General features: G+C 34.6%; 2 protein-coding genes and 4 pseudogenes across 5 annotated transcripts; 2 read left to right on the top strand and 4 right to left on the bottom strand.

The window, feature by feature from the left end:
* Positions 1 to 1545: 1545 nt before the first annotated feature.
* LOC104709416 (putative pentatricopeptide repeat-containing protein At3g25970 pseudogene) lies at positions 1546 to 2482 on the bottom strand (annotated as a pseudogene).
* Positions 2483 to 6399: 3917 nt separating this feature from the next.
* Positions 6400 to 7966, top strand: LOC104706925 (mitotic spindle checkpoint protein MAD2-like; annotated as a pseudogene). The gene is made up of 6 exons (XR_002032978.2): positions 6400 to 6613; positions 6712 to 6727; positions 6852 to 6982; positions 7109 to 7233; positions 7442 to 7564; positions 7653 to 7966. The product of XR_002032978.2 is annotated as a mitotic spindle checkpoint protein MAD2-like (transcript).
* Positions 7967 to 7986: 20 nt separating this feature from the next.
* Positions 7987 to 8603, bottom strand: LOC147939874 (trihelix transcription factor GT-4-like). Its single transcript, XM_087461796.1, has 2 exons — positions 8453 to 8603; positions 7987 to 8364 (listed from the first exon to the last, which is right to left on the bottom strand). Exons 1-2 carry the CDS (start codon positions 8601 to 8603, stop codon positions 8144 to 8146), a joined length of 372 nt encoding a protein of 123 aa, XP_087317922.1. The 3' UTR covers positions 7987 to 8143.
* A 19-nt stretch (positions 8604 to 8622) lies between these two features.
* On the bottom strand, positions 8623 to 10261 carry LOC104706924 (trihelix transcription factor GT-4-like; annotated as a pseudogene). The gene is made up of 5 exons (XR_015563661.1): positions 10208 to 10261; positions 10103 to 10125; positions 9326 to 9898; positions 9010 to 9048; positions 8623 to 8759 (listed from the first exon to the last, which is right to left on the bottom strand). The product of XR_015563661.1 is annotated as a trihelix transcription factor GT-4-like (transcript).
* Positions 10262 to 10961: 700 nt separating this feature from the next.
* On the top strand, positions 10962 to 12333 carry LOC147939873 (uncharacterized). The gene is made up of 3 exons (XM_087461064.1): positions 10962 to 11327; positions 11456 to 12121; positions 12208 to 12333. Exons 1-3 carry the CDS (start codon positions 10962 to 10964, stop codon positions 12331 to 12333), a joined length of 1158 nt encoding a protein of 385 aa, XP_087317190.1.
* Positions 12334 to 13436: 1103 nt separating this feature from the next.
* LOC147939872 (uncharacterized protein At4g04775-like) lies at positions 13437 to 14142 on the bottom strand (annotated as a pseudogene). The gene is made up of 2 exons (XR_015563329.1): positions 13935 to 14142; positions 13437 to 13866 (listed from the first exon to the last, which is right to left on the bottom strand). The product of XR_015563329.1 is annotated as an uncharacterized protein At4g04775-like (transcript).
* Between the last annotated feature and the right edge of the window lie 2805 nt (positions 14143 to 16947).

Genomic DNA, 16947 nt, shown 5'->3' with positions numbered 1-16947 from the left:
GGGGAGTGGAAGAATACCACATGTTGTAAAAGTTATATCTTGCTTGTTATGGTATAGTACGGGAATGAGTCTAGAAGGTTCTTGACATTGATCAAATTTATGAGTCCCAGCGATGAAGGCTTAATGGAGGAAGTAGTAGAATTTGGTTTGAATCTGGGATGCTATGAATGTCAACGAAGAAGTACATGGTGGTTCGATTTGGATTTTTCTGCTAAGCATGTGGATTATGGTTTTGAATGATCATGACATTACCTAAGAAAGAAAATGAGTTTCTATGTTTTCAAACCTCTTTCACAGGTCTAAGTTTCTGTTTTGCTTGAGGGCAAGCAAAGGCTAAGTCTAGGGGAGTTGATATATCATGGTTTTTGTGGTTTTTAACCATGATATAAGGAGTCTTTTAGAGTCTTTTGATTTGTTTTCTAGGATGTTTTAGAGTCTTTACAGGTTTTCTAGGATTTTGGCATGAAAGGAGCAAAATAGAGCAATTAGAGGGATTTTGGAGCAATTCAGCTAAGGAAGAGAACTTGGAGCCGAGGAAGGATGAGAGTGTCGATCGACACTGCCTTAGCATCGATTGACACCATGTTTAGCCGAGAGAGAAGCAAGTTTTGGAAATTTTACAAATCTACCCCAAAGTCTTCCATAATTGCAACACAAGTCCCTGCCATGTTTTAGGACATATATATAGTATTTTTAGGTTTTAGAAACCTTGAAGTTATATTCTAAGAAGTTTTATTTTATGCAACCCTGTGAGATTTTGAGAGCTTTTGGGAGAGAGAGATCTGAACTGATTTGAGAGAAGAATTCATAAACTCCCTCTTTACTCTTTTAATTTCAATTGCTTATTATTCAAAATTATGTTTTGTTCTTCATTGAATATGTTTGAGTAGTTTGCTTGTTAGGTTCAGGGTTTTTCACAAGGATTTTATGATTTATTAGATTTGTTTATTTAGGATTCATTATCTTTCTAGATATTCAGCATAGGTTGTTCTTCATATTAATCCTTGATTGGCCATCTAGAATTAATAACTTAGGATAATAAATTGATATGAGAATATAATTGATTTTCTTAATAAAACCTTTTGATGAGCAAAATTACTTCTTGCAAAGAGATTTGATTTAGTAATTTTGTGAACAATCTAAACCTGTTCTTTAAGCTGATTTTTAACCTAGAATTTTACAAAGAGATTTGGATTTTCTGGTTTTAAATTTAGATAATATTTGCAGTGATATCTGATTTATTTTACAAAAGTGTTTAGAGTTCTAGATCTGATTTTTAATTGCTTGAATCCTAATTTATTGATTGATTTAATATTTCATAATTTCCTGAGAAATTCCCTAGACCTAGCTTTTTAATCCCTTGAATTTACAACAGTTTTATTTTAATATTTTGCATTGCTTTTCTTATTTAAATCAACTTGTCTAGCGTAATCATAAAACTCTATAATTTATTGTGTAGTCTAGAGTCCTTGTGGAATTCGACCCCTAAGTACTACAATGATCTCTTAATTTGAGAGAATAGCTCTAGGGTTTAATTTGAGCATATCACTGAATATACATAGAGACCAATGCATTTGAGACAGAAGTTACTTGTTCCAGTCCCATCTTTATCACCAAACCATGCAAGGACTTTCCGAACATTTGATCTTCTTCTCCAGAGCAAGCACTTAATATGCCAGTGTAAGTATAAATGTCAGCTTCTATCAAAGTCCTTTGCATTTCAATAAACAGTCCAGAAGCAGATTCCTTTAGCTCATGTTTAGAGAAACCTGTGAGCATCGAGTTCCAAGAAATCAAGTCTTTTATGCCACCCAAACCATCAAAAACTCTCTTCACATCTGATACTGAACCATAATCTGCATAAGACCTGATCATCGCATTGCATATAGTAATCTCGTGTTCAAGCCCGAGTTTCAAAACCTTAGCATGATGAACTTGCTATAACAAGTTATAAAACATAGGATCATCAAGCAAAGTAAGAAGTGGAGCAAAAGAAGTACCATCGTCCATAGTCATAGCAGCTTTCATCTCCATAGAACCCAACAAACAAAAAGCAGTCTTAATATCTCGAACCTGCACAAACCCAACAATCAGAGCATTCCAAGAAACAGAGTTAGACTCAGAAATCTCCATAAAAGCCTCAAAAGCATCTTCAACTCTTTCACACTTTCGCGTACATATCAACAAGCGCACTTCCAACAAACACATTACACTCATAACCACCTCCTTTTACAACCAAAGAATGCACTTGCTCCCCAAGATCAAGCCTTTTCGCTAAAGCAATCCCTTTCAACAGTTTACTAAAACTATACCCATCAACAATACACTCAGATCTTCTCATACATTTAAACAAACTCCACGCATCCTCCAATCTCCCAAAGCTCGTGTTCCAAGACACGGAGTCTCTATGAGGCATTTCATCGAACAGCTTATGAGCAGCATAACCCAAGAAGCCAAATTTCATATAAGAATCCAAAACCATGTTGGATACGTACACATTGGAGACGTAACCTCATTTGATGGCGCAACAATGAGTGGCGTAAAGCTTTTGGAAGGAGTTGAAAGAGCTCTCTAGTAGAGAGGCTAACAACGCTTTCATTCATCTGTTTCCATGTCAAAATGATGTTGGTTTATGTGAATAAACTTAACATATTGTTACATAGAATTAGTATAGCTTCTATAATAATTAGGGTTTATGTGATTTACCTTAAATTACTATATAGTCTTATAAAACGGCTCAGTGTAGCAGAGTCAGGAAGAAAGTTTCTTCAAGAAACTAATTCAAAACGAAAAGTTTGTTTACCTCTCAACACCAAAGAGGATTATTTATGAGAATTTTGTACAATCTTGCATGAATAGTGAACAACTTTCTCAAGGATGCCAATTTCGTTTTGGGCTTCTCCCGCCTGCCACACGCTCACTGCAGAAAGACCTTTTTACCCTCTTTCAGATATGTCTTTCTCTTAAAATTAAACAAAATAATTATAATAAATTGTTTTTTATTACTTCGTAAAACGCAACCCGTTCGTCTTCTCTTTTCAGAGATCTTTGTTTCTTCGCCTTTGTCGCCAAAATTCTCTTTCTTCTTCGTCTTCTTCTTTGTCGCTGAAACTCAACATCAGTGTCTTATGGTGTGATGATGAATTACTTAATACAGTCACTTCTACGGCCGAATCCTCCGCTTCTTCCCCCTCCACCCGCCGAAGTCGGCGAGACAGGAAAACCTACTTCCGAACCCGACCCTTGGTATTTGAGATCACTTTTGCGTTGTTGTTTTTTAATTTTTAAGCAAAATCCAAAAACCTTAACTGATCGTCTGCAACGTTTTAGTGTGCGTGTGGCAGATTCCGTGAATTTAAGCGAGGGAGAGACAATGGCCGCTACCGCCTCTCCCAGGTATGTTTGTGTTTATTGCTTCGAATTCTCATAGCCGCGTATTTCGTCTAGTTGTGCTAACCGATCTGATAGACCAGTTAAGAGATCCACTTTGTTTGTCCACCAAATTTTGAAAATCGGACGATAGACCAAATATTTGAGATACCTATTTGTAGATCCGACTTTTCTTGTCCACCCACGGTTTTTATCAACAGAGACCATTGACTTACTGGTAGACAACTATCATAATATGGCTTTGTCCACCTTCGCTTTTTTACATCAATCCGTCTTCGCACCTTTTGTAGATCCGACTTTTTTTGGTCCACCCACTGTTTTTATCATGATAGACCATTCACTTACTAATAGACAACCATCATACTTGTTCTTTGTCTACCTTAGCTTTTTTAGACAACCATCAAAACTGCTGTTTGTCCACCTTAGCTTTTTAGCATCATTCCGTCTCACTAAGTTATAAGTTTCCAAATGTGCAGGTTTGCTGGGGCGATGGACGACTACCACCAAGAGAGGTTTTTGTCTACCGTTACTTCTCCACCGAATTTAGTCCCTTTACTTATTCCTCTCATTCTTATCTTTTTGTCTACCATTAATTGTCCACCCTATTTACTTATGGCACTCCTTATTATGCCTCCAATGCAGGTCTGATGAGCACGCTGGAAGTGGGTATGTTATGCCTCCGGAGGACGAGTTTCAACAGTCAAGGTCTGTCTAACCGTATTTTCCTCAGTTCGTCGTTTTGGTGTACTAGTGGACCAGTTTACATGGTTGCCCTTAATGCAGGTCTGCTGACAACGAAAGCGCCGAACCTGTAATACATCAGGTGGACCAATTACCGCAGACAGTGTATGTCCATACGTAACTTTTGTCATTATCATCTTTCTGTCTACCGTTACTTTTCCACCTAATGTACTTATGTTGCTCCGTATTATGCCTCCAATGCAGGTCTGATGACCACGGTGGAACTGGGTATGTTATGCCTCCGGAGGACCAGTTTGTAGTTGGTGTTGTCACCGACAACGATGTGGCCATGGTGGACCAGATTAGACAGAGAAGGTAGATGTCCACTTTAAGATGGACCAATTCCACCTTTTTATCTTTTTGTCTACCGTTAACTGTCCACCAAATTTACTTACGTCGCTCCTTATTACGGATCTAATGCAGGTCTGGTGACCACGCTGGAACTGGGTCTTGATTCCTTGTGACCAATCTCCGCACGATGACTTTCTTCAAAATTTCTCAGACACTCTAGCAACAATTCATCGGAGACTTCTCCGCTCGATGGACCAGCATTGTTAGCAACCGAGGGGGTAGACAGCCCATTTTCTTCCCCATTATGTCCACATTAAGTAGACAAGAAATGATCTCCACCAGATGACAAACCGTCTTGTCCATCTGGGTCTACCAAAATCCCAGTAGTGTTTTTTTTCATTATCGGTGGACACAATATTAAGTCCTTCCTCGACGTCTTGTCCATCTGGGTCAACCAACATTCCAGTCGTATTTTTTTCATTATCGGTGGACACAATATTATGTCCTTCCTCGATGGTCGATGCTTTCTTCTTCTTCAGTGAAACATACAAATACAGTCCACCACACTCTTCATTATTCACTTTAAACTGTTGAAACTCAACATCACTGTCTACTGAAACTGGGGGCATCTTACCTTGTGTAAAGACAATTGTGTCTCCTGGGTGCCAAAAGCTTAACTCCATGTTACTTTCCTCTTCTTTGACACCAAAAACCTCTCCAATCTTGGCCTTCAAACCCTCAAACGTAGTCTCTTTGTCGATAGACAAAAATCTTGCCATTTGCCCATGACGGACATAAACCTTCCATACCCCAATATCTGAACATGTCCATTCACCCACCAGCAGGCACACTCTCCCGAACATCTGCATCATTAATGGAAATTATGGTTTAACACAATTAATGCAGGATAATTTGCAGTTGCCCAGATTTAATGCAAGAACATCCTTCTTTCAGAACCAACCATATTAAATGCAAATAGAGACATACCTCCCCTTGTTCGACAACCAACACCACCTTCCTTCACCTACCCTTATCTTCTTCAGATCTGTTTAAGTTACGGAAGTTTAGTCCTAAAAAAATGGCAGCATTAACTCCAATAAACTCTTTTTACCACAATAAAAGTCGCAAGTCTCTGTCCATCTCGCCATTAATGCATGTCCAATCGTTATTACTATCTTCTTTTTTGAATTCCCCCGCCTGCTTTTTCGTCCATTAAACAAGAGGGTATTTAAGTCTTTTCAAGCTCTATTTACCCCACAAAAATGGCATTTTCGGGGAGAGAAAAAAAAATGGCATTTGGGAGAAATTTTTAAACGAAAATGGCATTCTCAATGAAAATCCCATTATTTATTTGGTCAACTAATTTTTTTTTTAAAGTGTGTATTTTTTTTTATATATATTGAGGAATATACCTTCTAGTTAATGGTATCCATTGGGCTAATTATTTGTTAATTCAATGTATCAATAATATAACTGATCAATTTATATAGGATAATTTAGTATATAGTAGTATTAAATTTTCAAAGTTTTGAGTTATATGTAAAATGACATTTTCGATCAGATATATTTTTTCCCTTTACACTCATTTGGTCTTTTGGCAAATCTAGATTCTTTTTTTTTATCATTTTACCAAAATTCTTTGGCTTCATCATACTCCAACATTTTTGTCTCTATTTTCCGTAATTGTTTTTCTTCTCCAAAAATAATCATGAAAAATCAAAACAATAAAAAAAAATAATTAAAAATTTCGAAGATTAATCTATGAAAATTACACATGAAGTTATTCGAAAATACATTTTAAAAAAAAATCATTTATATATAGAGTGGGATTCGATTAATTAAATTAATTAACAAGTAGCCGTTGTAAGCGCACTTCCAAAGATGAAGAAAAAAAAGAAGAAGAAGAAGACTAGCCGTTACGCTCTTCTTATTATTTATTATTCCCTTTCCCCTTTCTTCCTCTCTCTTTTTATTTATTTATAATCTTCTCTCAATCAATACTCTTATTCTCTTTTCAAAAATCATCACTCAAAAAAAAAAAAACCTAACCTAAGCGACGCACTCGAATTCAAACTTTGCTTCCCAGGGAACAAAAATCACAAAATCGGCATCCTCATGGCTTCCAAAACAGCGGCTGCTAAAGACATCATCACCCTCCACGGATCTGCTGCCATCGTCAGCGAATTCTTCTGTACGCATCTCTTTTTCCTCAATTTTCTCACACTCGATTTCTCACTTCCCTTGATCCGTAATTTGATTCTTCTTTCTTCTTCTTTCTTCTCCTTACAGGTTACACAGCGAACAGGTGAGAATTGGAATCGAAAATTTCAAAATTCAGTTCTGGATAAATCTCCGATTCTGTGATTTTTAATTTCCAGTGAAATTGACTCGATTTTGTTGTTTTTTTGTTGTTAATTGGGGTGTAATAGTATTCTGTACAATCGAGCGGTTTATCCAGAAGAGAGCTTCGTGAAAGTGAAGAAATATGGACTTCCGATGTTGCTTATTGAAGACGAATCCGTCAAATCATTCATGTCTAATCTCACTTCTCAGATCTCCGGTACTCATTTTTTTTTCTATTTTGTTTTCCTCCAAGCATTTTTCATGGTTTTTGTTAGAGTTTTGTTTTGTGTGAGAGAGTCTGAAGATTTATTTGGTTAATTTGTGGTGTGAAAAAAAAAAAAAGAATGGCTTGAAGCTGGAAAGTTGCAGAGAGTAGTGTTAGTGATAATGAGCAAAGCCACTCACTGGTGAAGTCTTGGAGAGGTGGAATTTTCGTATTGAGACTGATACTGAAGTTGTTGACAAAGGGTTAGTCTTTGTTTTTGTGTTGATACTTTTCTCAACTGTGTTTTTTTTTTTTTACTTGATTCTTGTTTTCACTTGTGTGTTATCTAATCTTTATGCAACTTATATTACCTTCTTGCAAGTACCTAACCAAAAAACCTCTTAGGAACTTGAGTGTGTGATCATCATATTTTGGGTTTCTCTTTTTTAATTTGCATTTGTTGTTGTTTAGGCGTGTTTGATGTATTGGCATATACGGACACGGATGTGGCTGTTCCATTCACCTGGGGTCGACAGCGACCCCAAGCTTATTGCTAACCTACAGATGGTTAAGTTACACGGTTTTGATACCAAGGTATAAATGAGTTGAGCAAGTCTATGCTGAGAATGATTCACTTCAAAAATCTCTAAAGAGTATTTTTATTGGTTTCATTCTCTTGCAGTTTCACAAGGTCGACACCCTCGTCTCATACAAGAATGACGAATGGGATGAAGAAGAGTAGTTAACAGAAGCCAGGACACACGTATGCAAGGCTCTTTGTTTGTTCAGCTTGTGTTTATCTCTCTGGCAGTTCTTAATGTTCTAAAGGCACCGTGAATCCTTTATTCACACCTATGTCGTTTTCTCTTCTCTTCTTTCTGGAATTGTATGAGAATCCTGTACCTGTGTTGTTTTCTCTTCAAAAGTTGTCAGCTTTTTCATTGTCCTTGTTCCTTGCATTGAACCCTTAAACAATATTGATGGTTGTTCTTGATAGTTCTTGGATCAAAAAGGTATTTCTGAAAAGCCAATCAAATCTATTATTCACAACGAGAACAAGGTTCTTGTTTCAAAGAAAGATCTCTAAGGCCAATCAAATTTCTCCGATTCACAAAGATTGGAATGTACAAAAATAATATTTTACAATGACTGAAATAAGAGTTTTTTTAGCACTCATCTCATTCCTCGATATAAGACACCGGGTTGAAGATCATCCATATTGTCAATGTTTCGGACCATGTCTATGTTCCCAAACGCGTCAAACTCTCTCAGACATGTCCATCCTCGTCGAGCCAAGAAATCTCTGTAATCTTCTTCGGTGTAGAATATCTTCTCCTCTTGATGGACTGGTAACGGATCAGATTCATCATAGTGGCACACTCTAACAGCTATCCCTGAATTTTTCAGTTTGGATATTGAGAAACCTCTAAAACCAGAGATACTGCTATTCGATGAATAGCAGAGAAAGAGTGAACTTATTACCTTCATCGACATGGAGTGTATAGTTCCCTAAAGGCATGTCTCGGTCAAGAGAGCGAACAACCTGTTCTTCATCTTCTAGCCAGAAAGCTCGTCTTGTTCTTAATCTAAACGCGGATCTGAATAGCTTCCTTGATTGCTTCAGCAGTACCATCAATCCCAACTCTTCTTGTATACTCTCCAAATTTCACTGTTATGATCCTCCCAACAAACGGATGACGAAAACAAACTCTTGCAAACTAGAGATGCTTTAAGTTACCTTTACCGTTTCCAGAGGCATCTCTCCAATTCCAAGGAGGAATTCCATTTGCTGTGACGGGATCAGCAGAAGCAATGGCCAGAGGAAGACCATCAAACAATTCATATCAAGATTCAAGACCAAACAACTTCCACAAGACAAAATCCGCTTCACATTATCAACCATAAGTTGTTGTGCAATTGGTTTACCAATAATAGCTAGGACTGATACAACCATTTCTCTCAAAATACTTCACCTAATCAAAAATGATTTCAACACCATCTTATAAATACAAAAGACTCGAGAAATCTGAAATCAGTACCTTCAACAGATGTAAATGAAATACCAGAATCTTCAAAACCTACAAGAAGATAAAGATAATCATCAATTCAGAAAGAAGAAAAAAAACCAAAATTTAGTATAAAAAGTCAATATCATTTACAACCAAATCTACAACTTTATGTTTATCCATTAGTGGTCAACATCCTCTTAACTAGGTTTAGCACTAAAAGTGGAACAGAACTAAAACCTAAAGACCAGTCTTTTTTCTTCTCAATCCAAATCTAAACCAAAACCCATTAACAAAATTTTATTCAAACCTCCAACAAAACCACAAAATCAAGCAAAAAAGATTCTACCTTTATCTGTAAATTGCATAAAGGAATCAACTTTAGCAGAAGAAGATGGTGGAGGAGTAGCAGGACTCTTATACAATGCCACTTTTCTTGTTTCTTTCTCTAAAGATATCTTCAATCTCTTTGTAATAGCACATCTTCGCTGCTCCTCCACTCGTTGCTTTATCATCTTGATGCTTAGCTTTCTTAAACTCTTTCAAAATGTTCCTCCACTTGTCCGTACACATAGTTGGTGACCGATCAAACCCTTGCTCGAAATCTGTTCCCAGAGATGTTTGTTAGATTTGGATGTGTTGAAAAGGTTGTCCATTTCTCCCCGTAGCGAGATTAAGCTGAGAGTCTCGTCTTGTACCCATGTCTCTGCTCGTTTCTTTGGTGTTTTGATCTCGTGATCCTCTCCTCCGCTGCTGTCTCCGAGGAGGATTATCTGGTGGTGGTGGTGGTGTTGTTGCTGTGTGGGTAGATCTCCGTTTGATGTAGTCACATCAATCATCATGTTTATGTCCCGTGAAGGATTGTTAATCGGAAACAAACATGTTTTTCTTCTCCGAGGATGAAGATGTCAAAGATTGAATACTTTAATTTTATTTTATTTTCAACTATAGAGGCGTGGATTCAATACGCGCGTGGACAAACCTTTTAACTAAAATCAAAAGCTTATCTTTTAGTTTTGCTGTTTTGCATAATTTGCATATGATCTCACTAATTTATTTATTGGATTGAATACAACAGACACATCAACACTATGGATCAAGAACAACCCAGAGTTACATTACCAACCTTTTGAAATGCCAAATAGAACTCTAAAAACCAAAGCAAAGCTTTATGATAATAAGCAATAACAAAAACAATGGTATAAGTCTAGCTTCATAGTGATGTATTCACTAGGCAAAAGTCTGATGCACCCATTAGCTCCATTGAAAGATTTCCAAGTTTCATTTCAAGACTTTGACTATCTATTAGCTAATCTTATAAGAAATAGATCAGAAAATAAGACTGAATAGTCTAGACTGCATTCTAACTATGGTTAAATAATGCTAAACAAAAAGTTATTGTAAAAACACTTATTTCCAAGAGTCTTATTAAATACTTAAATCACTTTTGTTTGGTTGACTAACAAAGAAAAAAAAGAAATCTCATATGATAATGTTCATATCTTTTTTCCAAAGACAAGATTTGATGATTGAGAATTCATAGGTGAATTGTATGCTATGAGACGTATAGATTGATTCCACGATCTTAAAGTTTTAACAAACATATCTTTTGGTTTATATTTACGATAAGTAAATTTACTAATTTTAAAGAAGTTTAATTTACCCTCGGTCTATTTGTCCCCTAATAAAAAGTTCAAAACCAATTTCCCCCTGAAATTAAAGTTCGAAATCAATATCTCCCCAGTTTAATTCTTCTACATCAATTAACCCATAATCGTAGATTATATCGGTTTACTATATTCTTAACCGATTAAAAGAAAACTAAACCTAGATTAAACCAAACTAAACCTGATTTTGACCCGTTAAACTTCGATTTCACTATCCATTATCCCCAAAATCCCTAAAACTAAAAATCCCCAAATTTGCGAAGAACCCTAGATCGAACTTTAATTCTTTGCTTAAATTTCTTTGGGAAAACAGCTTCAATGGCGATTGTCCTTCCAGATGCAGACTTCGGAGGAGATTTCGATGAAGAAGCACATGACAGAGATGAATTTCACATCGAGCAGTTGGCGAATGAGTTCGTCGATGAACCACCAGTCCGCCATGATGTGTATCCGGAGAGTGATACCGATGAAAACGGTGACGGTCCAGAGCCAGTTCATACACATATCAGGCGCGGTGATGGGCATTTGTACGATAAGCAGACATTCTTCAGTGGAGTTGCTTTCAAAGAAGCAGTGACAGACTATGTTCTCAGAACTGGAAACAATCTGAAACAATACAGGTATGATAAAGATAAAATTGGCTTTATATGTGTTGGTTGTAATGGAGATGATGGTTCACTGAAGGTGATGGTTCACTGAAGGTGATGGTTCACTGAAGATAAAATTGGCTTTATATGTGTTGGTTGTAATGGAGATGATGGTTGTAAGGGATACAGGTATGATAAAATTGGCTTTATATGTGTTGGTTGTAGTGGAAGGTGTATGCCGCAATTCTGCCAAGTGATAACATGTGGAGGATTAGAAAGTTTAATGATAAGCATAGTTGTATCCCTAATGGAGAATGTGAGATGTTCAAGGTTCCACATATAGCTAGGTTGTTTCTTGATAAGATTAGAGATAATCCTGAGTACTTCATGCCAATGAAAATGGAAGAAATCATAAAGGAACGGTGGAAGATCAGTGTCACTTGGCATCAGTGTCAGGCGGCTAGAAAGAAGGCACTTATCTGGATTGAGAAGGAATATGATCAACAGTTTGCTAGATTAAGAGATTATGCTGCTGAGATATTAGAATCAAACAAGGATTCACATGTAGAAGTTGTATGTGTGACGACTGATGATGGGAAAGACATGTTCAATAGGTTCTATGTTTGTTTTGACAACATAAAAAGAACATGGAAAGAGACTTGTAGGCCTCTAATAGGAATGGATGGTTGCTTCCTAAAGAATAAGGTCAAGGGACAGCTTTTGGTAGCTTTAGTTAGGGATGCTAACAATGGTATTTATCCAATAGCATGGGGGGGGGGGGTTGTAAAAGTTGAGAACACCGACAATTGGGTTTGGTTTATGAAGTTGTTGAAGACTGACCTTGGACAAAATGATGGTGACGACTTCATTATGGTCTCTGATAGGCAAAAAGTAACTTATTATTATCATGGTTTGTAACTGATTTTGATTGTGTATTTTGTTTATGGTACCTTTAAATGATTATTCTTATTTTGTAGGGATTGATCAAAGTTGTTCAGCTGGAATTACCAAAGATGGAGCATCGAATGTGTGTACAACACATCTACGGGAACTTGAAGAAGCATCATGGAAATAAAACCCTGATGAAGCCACTTCTGTTATGATACTGGTGTGTACAATGATATGATGAGGAAAAATCCAAAAAGCTGGTGCAGGGCATTCCACAAGATTGGGAGTTATTGTGAAGATGTTGATAATAACCCCACAGAGTCTTTTAACAGCTCCATTAACAAGGCAAGGGAGAAACCATTTATTGCTATGCTAGAGACAATCAGACGACTTGCGATAGTGAGGATTGCTAAAAGGTCTGTAGAATCTCATTCTCACACAGGTAATTTAATTTCAATGGTTTTTTAGTATTATCAATGGTTTGCTTGTTTATCGTTTTAAACAATAATGATTGCATTGTTTGTTTGTTTGCAGGGATTTGTACTCCGTATGTTTTGTTTCTAGCTAAAGAGCATAAGTATGCATCTGAGTCGAAGGTTTACTTAAGCACAAATGGAGCATATGAAGTAACTCATGGTTTAGATAAACATAGAGTATGCCTTAAGAAGATAGTTTGTTCCTGCATGAAGTGGCAGATATGTGGCATCTCATGTGAACATACCTATGCAGTCATCATCGAGAAAACACTTGTAGCCGAGAACTATGTCTGTCAATGGTTCCGGACAGCTATGTGGAGAAGAAACTACACCGAAGGCCTGGTTCCACAGAGAGGTCCAAGGTTTTGGCCTGAGACAAATGCTCTGAATGTGTGTATACCAGATGATGAAGATCAAGATGATGAAGATCAAGATAAAGGTAAGAAGAAAAAACCTGACAAAAAAAGGAAGAAGGGTGCCAATGATTCGCCAACTAAGAAGAAACCAAAGGAGAAGAAAAGAATCATGCATTGTGTCATTTGTGGAGAAGTGAATCATAATTCTAGGTTCCACAAAAAAGAGTTTGCCAAGGTGAATGCATTTTCTTTTTCATGATTTCAGTTTATGGAGTTTGTTTTGGTTTACTAATGTTACAATGTTTTACATTTGTTTTGCAGCCAAGTCAAGGGGAACCAAGTCAAGGTTCACTCACTCAAGTTTAATCAAGTAGGTAAGTAGAAATAGGGTTCTAATTTTGTGGTTGCCTTGAATGTATTTTCGACCACATAGACTTGTAATTCCCTATGTGTTTTGTCAAAACTTGATATGTCTTTTGTTGAATGTTTTGTGAACGGTTTAGGATTTCATTAATGATCATAACTTCTTAACTTTTGCTTCTGATTACCATCTCATATTGTCTTTTAATAGCAACATATTACAACTGAAACAAAAACATAGCAACAACAAACTAGGGAACAACACTCATTCTCTTCTTCAACCTAGTAGCTTAGTGAGACCAATCATGATCATACAAAAGAAGACTAAGACAATCATGATTTTCTTATGGCTTGCTTTGGCTTCAGACAAAGCATCTTCAACCTTCTCAAATATCTCCTTCTCCATCTTCTCATAGACCATCTTCTCAAACTCAAACCTCTCTGTTCTGATCTCTTTCAGCTGCTTCTCAAGGTCAACATTCTTTGCATTCAATGTATCTATCTCATTGACAAATGCCTCATCAACCCATTTGAATGTGTGTTCACCATTCCTAAGCTGCAACAACCCCAATGTTATACACGAAAACAGAAAAACAAATCAAAAATAAAACAAAATCCACTTACCTTATTAGCTACTGCAAATTGACACCGATAATATCTCCTGTAAGGGTTGGAATCAGACTTCGATATCAAAGATACGATCCCTTCTCCGCACCAACATCTCTTTGGCACACCGATAGCCCTTTCTCTTCGATGCAAACTTGATTAAGTGGAATTGGATGATACATTACTCATTGTGATACTCAAACTCGTAAATGAAAGAAGAAGTAATCTCAAGAAGAAGAACCAAACTCAATAAAAGGAATCAATTATGAACAACGAAAATCGATTTTAGGTTTTATTTGGGAATTCTGGGTTTATAATAAACGGGTCCGGTTGGTGCATCAAACTGGTTCAACATCTGGTTTACTTTCGGGACATATCTGGTTTGGTCTCGGGTTTAGACGTTAAACCGATATATTCCAGAATTGGGGAGATATTGATTTCAAACTTTATTTTCGGGGGAAAATTGGTTTTGAACTTTTTATTGAGGACAAATAGACCGAGAGTAAAGAACGGGCTCTATCTGGCTCGATACAATAGTTCTCGTGGGAAAATAGACCGTCGGGCCATCCCACTTGTAAGATGTCTGTGATATTTATAGTAAACTAGGAAAATCCGCTAATCTGCGTGTCTTATTTTTCACTTAATTCATTCCAAAGTAATTACTAAGAACAACAAATTATTTTAAAAATATCTTATTAATTTGGAAAATTTTTATTACAGTTAAATACTTAAATGTTAATACTTTAAAGTCACTTAATGCAAAAGATACTCAAATGATGTTAAATATCTAATTTATATATTATAGTCCTACTATATTAATTGGGAAGTACAAATATAAAAGTAACCTTAAAATGTGTAAAAAATTACATTCACTTGCCATTAAAAAAGTTTAATTAATTAATTAATCTTTATTATTTATTAATAAACAAAAAAAATCGTAAAAGATCAAATTAAATTGAATCTAAAAAAACTAAATAAAAATCTATAAAATTAAATAAAATCTACAAAAGTAAATAAAATCTATTCGAATCTGAACTAATTCGTACTTGAAAAAAATATTATTAAAAATTTAAAAGCTAAGATTTTAAAAATCTAATTTAATAAAATCTATAACTACAAATTTTATCAACATTTTGTACCAGAACGGGTTAAATTTTTTACCAAAAATCTAATTAAATATAATCTATATCAATTCCGTTTAACAGCTTAGATTTTAAAAACTAATATATAACATAATAACAAAATAAATTAGTACAATTTTTTATCAAAAAAAATTCAGCCTGCGGATAGCCGCAGGTTAGTAGTACCTAGTTATCTAATTAAAAAGGGAGAGAAAATAATTTTGAGTTTGAGGCTTTGAGGGAGATTAATACATAAAAATATATGTACAAGATCTACACACTTATATTACATGATTTTTCTGTTTTTGTCTGATGGGAAGATGCTAATTGCAAAAATAGATGATATAGGCATTGCTAAGAGTAAAAAGACTCTTCTTGAATCGAGAAGCCATAGGTTAGTTTTTTTATATTTATTTGATTAACTAGATGAATATAAGGTATACTTACAATATTTTTTTGTAAAAAAAAAAAACGTATATTTACAATATTTTAAAACGCCTTTCTAAAAAGTGAAAAGAAACGACGAAGAGGAAGCCATTGTAGTCGACATGTTTCCATTAGGTTGTTTAATGTTTTATGTTATTTCTCTGGGTTCACATCCATTTGGAGAACCTAACAAGCGTAAAAGCAACATCCGGAGAAAGTGTCGTGATTTACGTCCAATAGAAAACTTTCATGATGCTTTTAACCTGATATTTTATAATAAAATATTTATTATAAAATAGACAGATACTTTTGTAACTTTATATAATCTAAGACAAATCAAATACAATATAGAAAAATTGTGTAGAATTTTTTATATCAATTATGCGATAATAAATGAATAATATTTTTGTTAAAAGAAATTAGATATGAAATTAGATTTTAAAATACAAGTCAAATGTATAAACATTAGTTTTGTTGGAAATAATATTAACGTAATTTTGTAAAACTTATGGATTAAAATAAAAAGTAAAAAAAAAACTAAGTGAAAATAAATAAGGACATGTGTCACCAAGAGAGAATTCCAAATGTTGCAATGCTAGTAAAAGTTAGAAAAAACCTTCTCATCTCATTATACATAAACCTTAGTTTTCAAAGTTAGTAATTCATATAATCGTGAGATGTGTCAAGTATATTGATAATATTTTGACATATGTAAAAAGAAATTTTATATTTAATCATTCTAGGAAAATAAAAAAAATCGTAAAAATAAAAGGATTACAGTTAATATTTTTAAATAGTATATTAAACCTAAAGTAATGTATTATACAACTAATTCTAATAGGAAAGTTATCTATTAAATTACAAATTTCAATAGGAAAATATGTGCAAATAATAAGGAAAATATTTGCAATTTAATTGCAATAATTATTTATTATAATCATATAGTAAAAGTGATTAAAGTATAAAAAGTGATTAAAGTAAAAGTGTATTTATTTATACAGAAAAGTGATTAAAGTATAAAAAGGTTTAATGTGTTAAAATTAGTGATTAACATGATATAAGAAAAATAAGATAATCAAAATAAAAAATTAATGTAATTTTCTTAAGTTTTTCAATCGGTGAATGATTTGATGGTGTATTCAATATTATCGTATTATATAAACATTGGTTTTCAAAGTTAATAACTCACGTGGTCGCGACACGTGTCAATTTTAACAATTAAAGATTTTGTCATGTGTTATACAAAAATAATTTAAACAATTTAATTATTATAAAAGACAGTTCATATATGTATATAAAAATAATACTAATTCTAATTTTAAATTACTAACTCTATAAGAAAAAGATTTAAGAAAATTATACAATTAATTACTATAATACCATAATTAAATAAATTATACTGTCAATAATTAATTCTAAATGAAAAAGGATTGTAGATACTCACCTTTACATAAACAAATAATTTTTCTCATAATAAGGTCTTT

This window comes from Camelina sativa, chromosome 8, assembly GCF_030686135.1.
Source record: "Camelina sativa cultivar CO46 ecotype springtype chromosome 8, ASM3068613v1".
NCBI lineage: Eukaryota > Viridiplantae > Streptophyta > Magnoliopsida > Brassicales > Brassicaceae > Camelina > Camelina sativa.
Note: the sequence above shows the minus strand (reverse complement) of the source record. Positions and strands in the feature narration are given on the sequence as shown.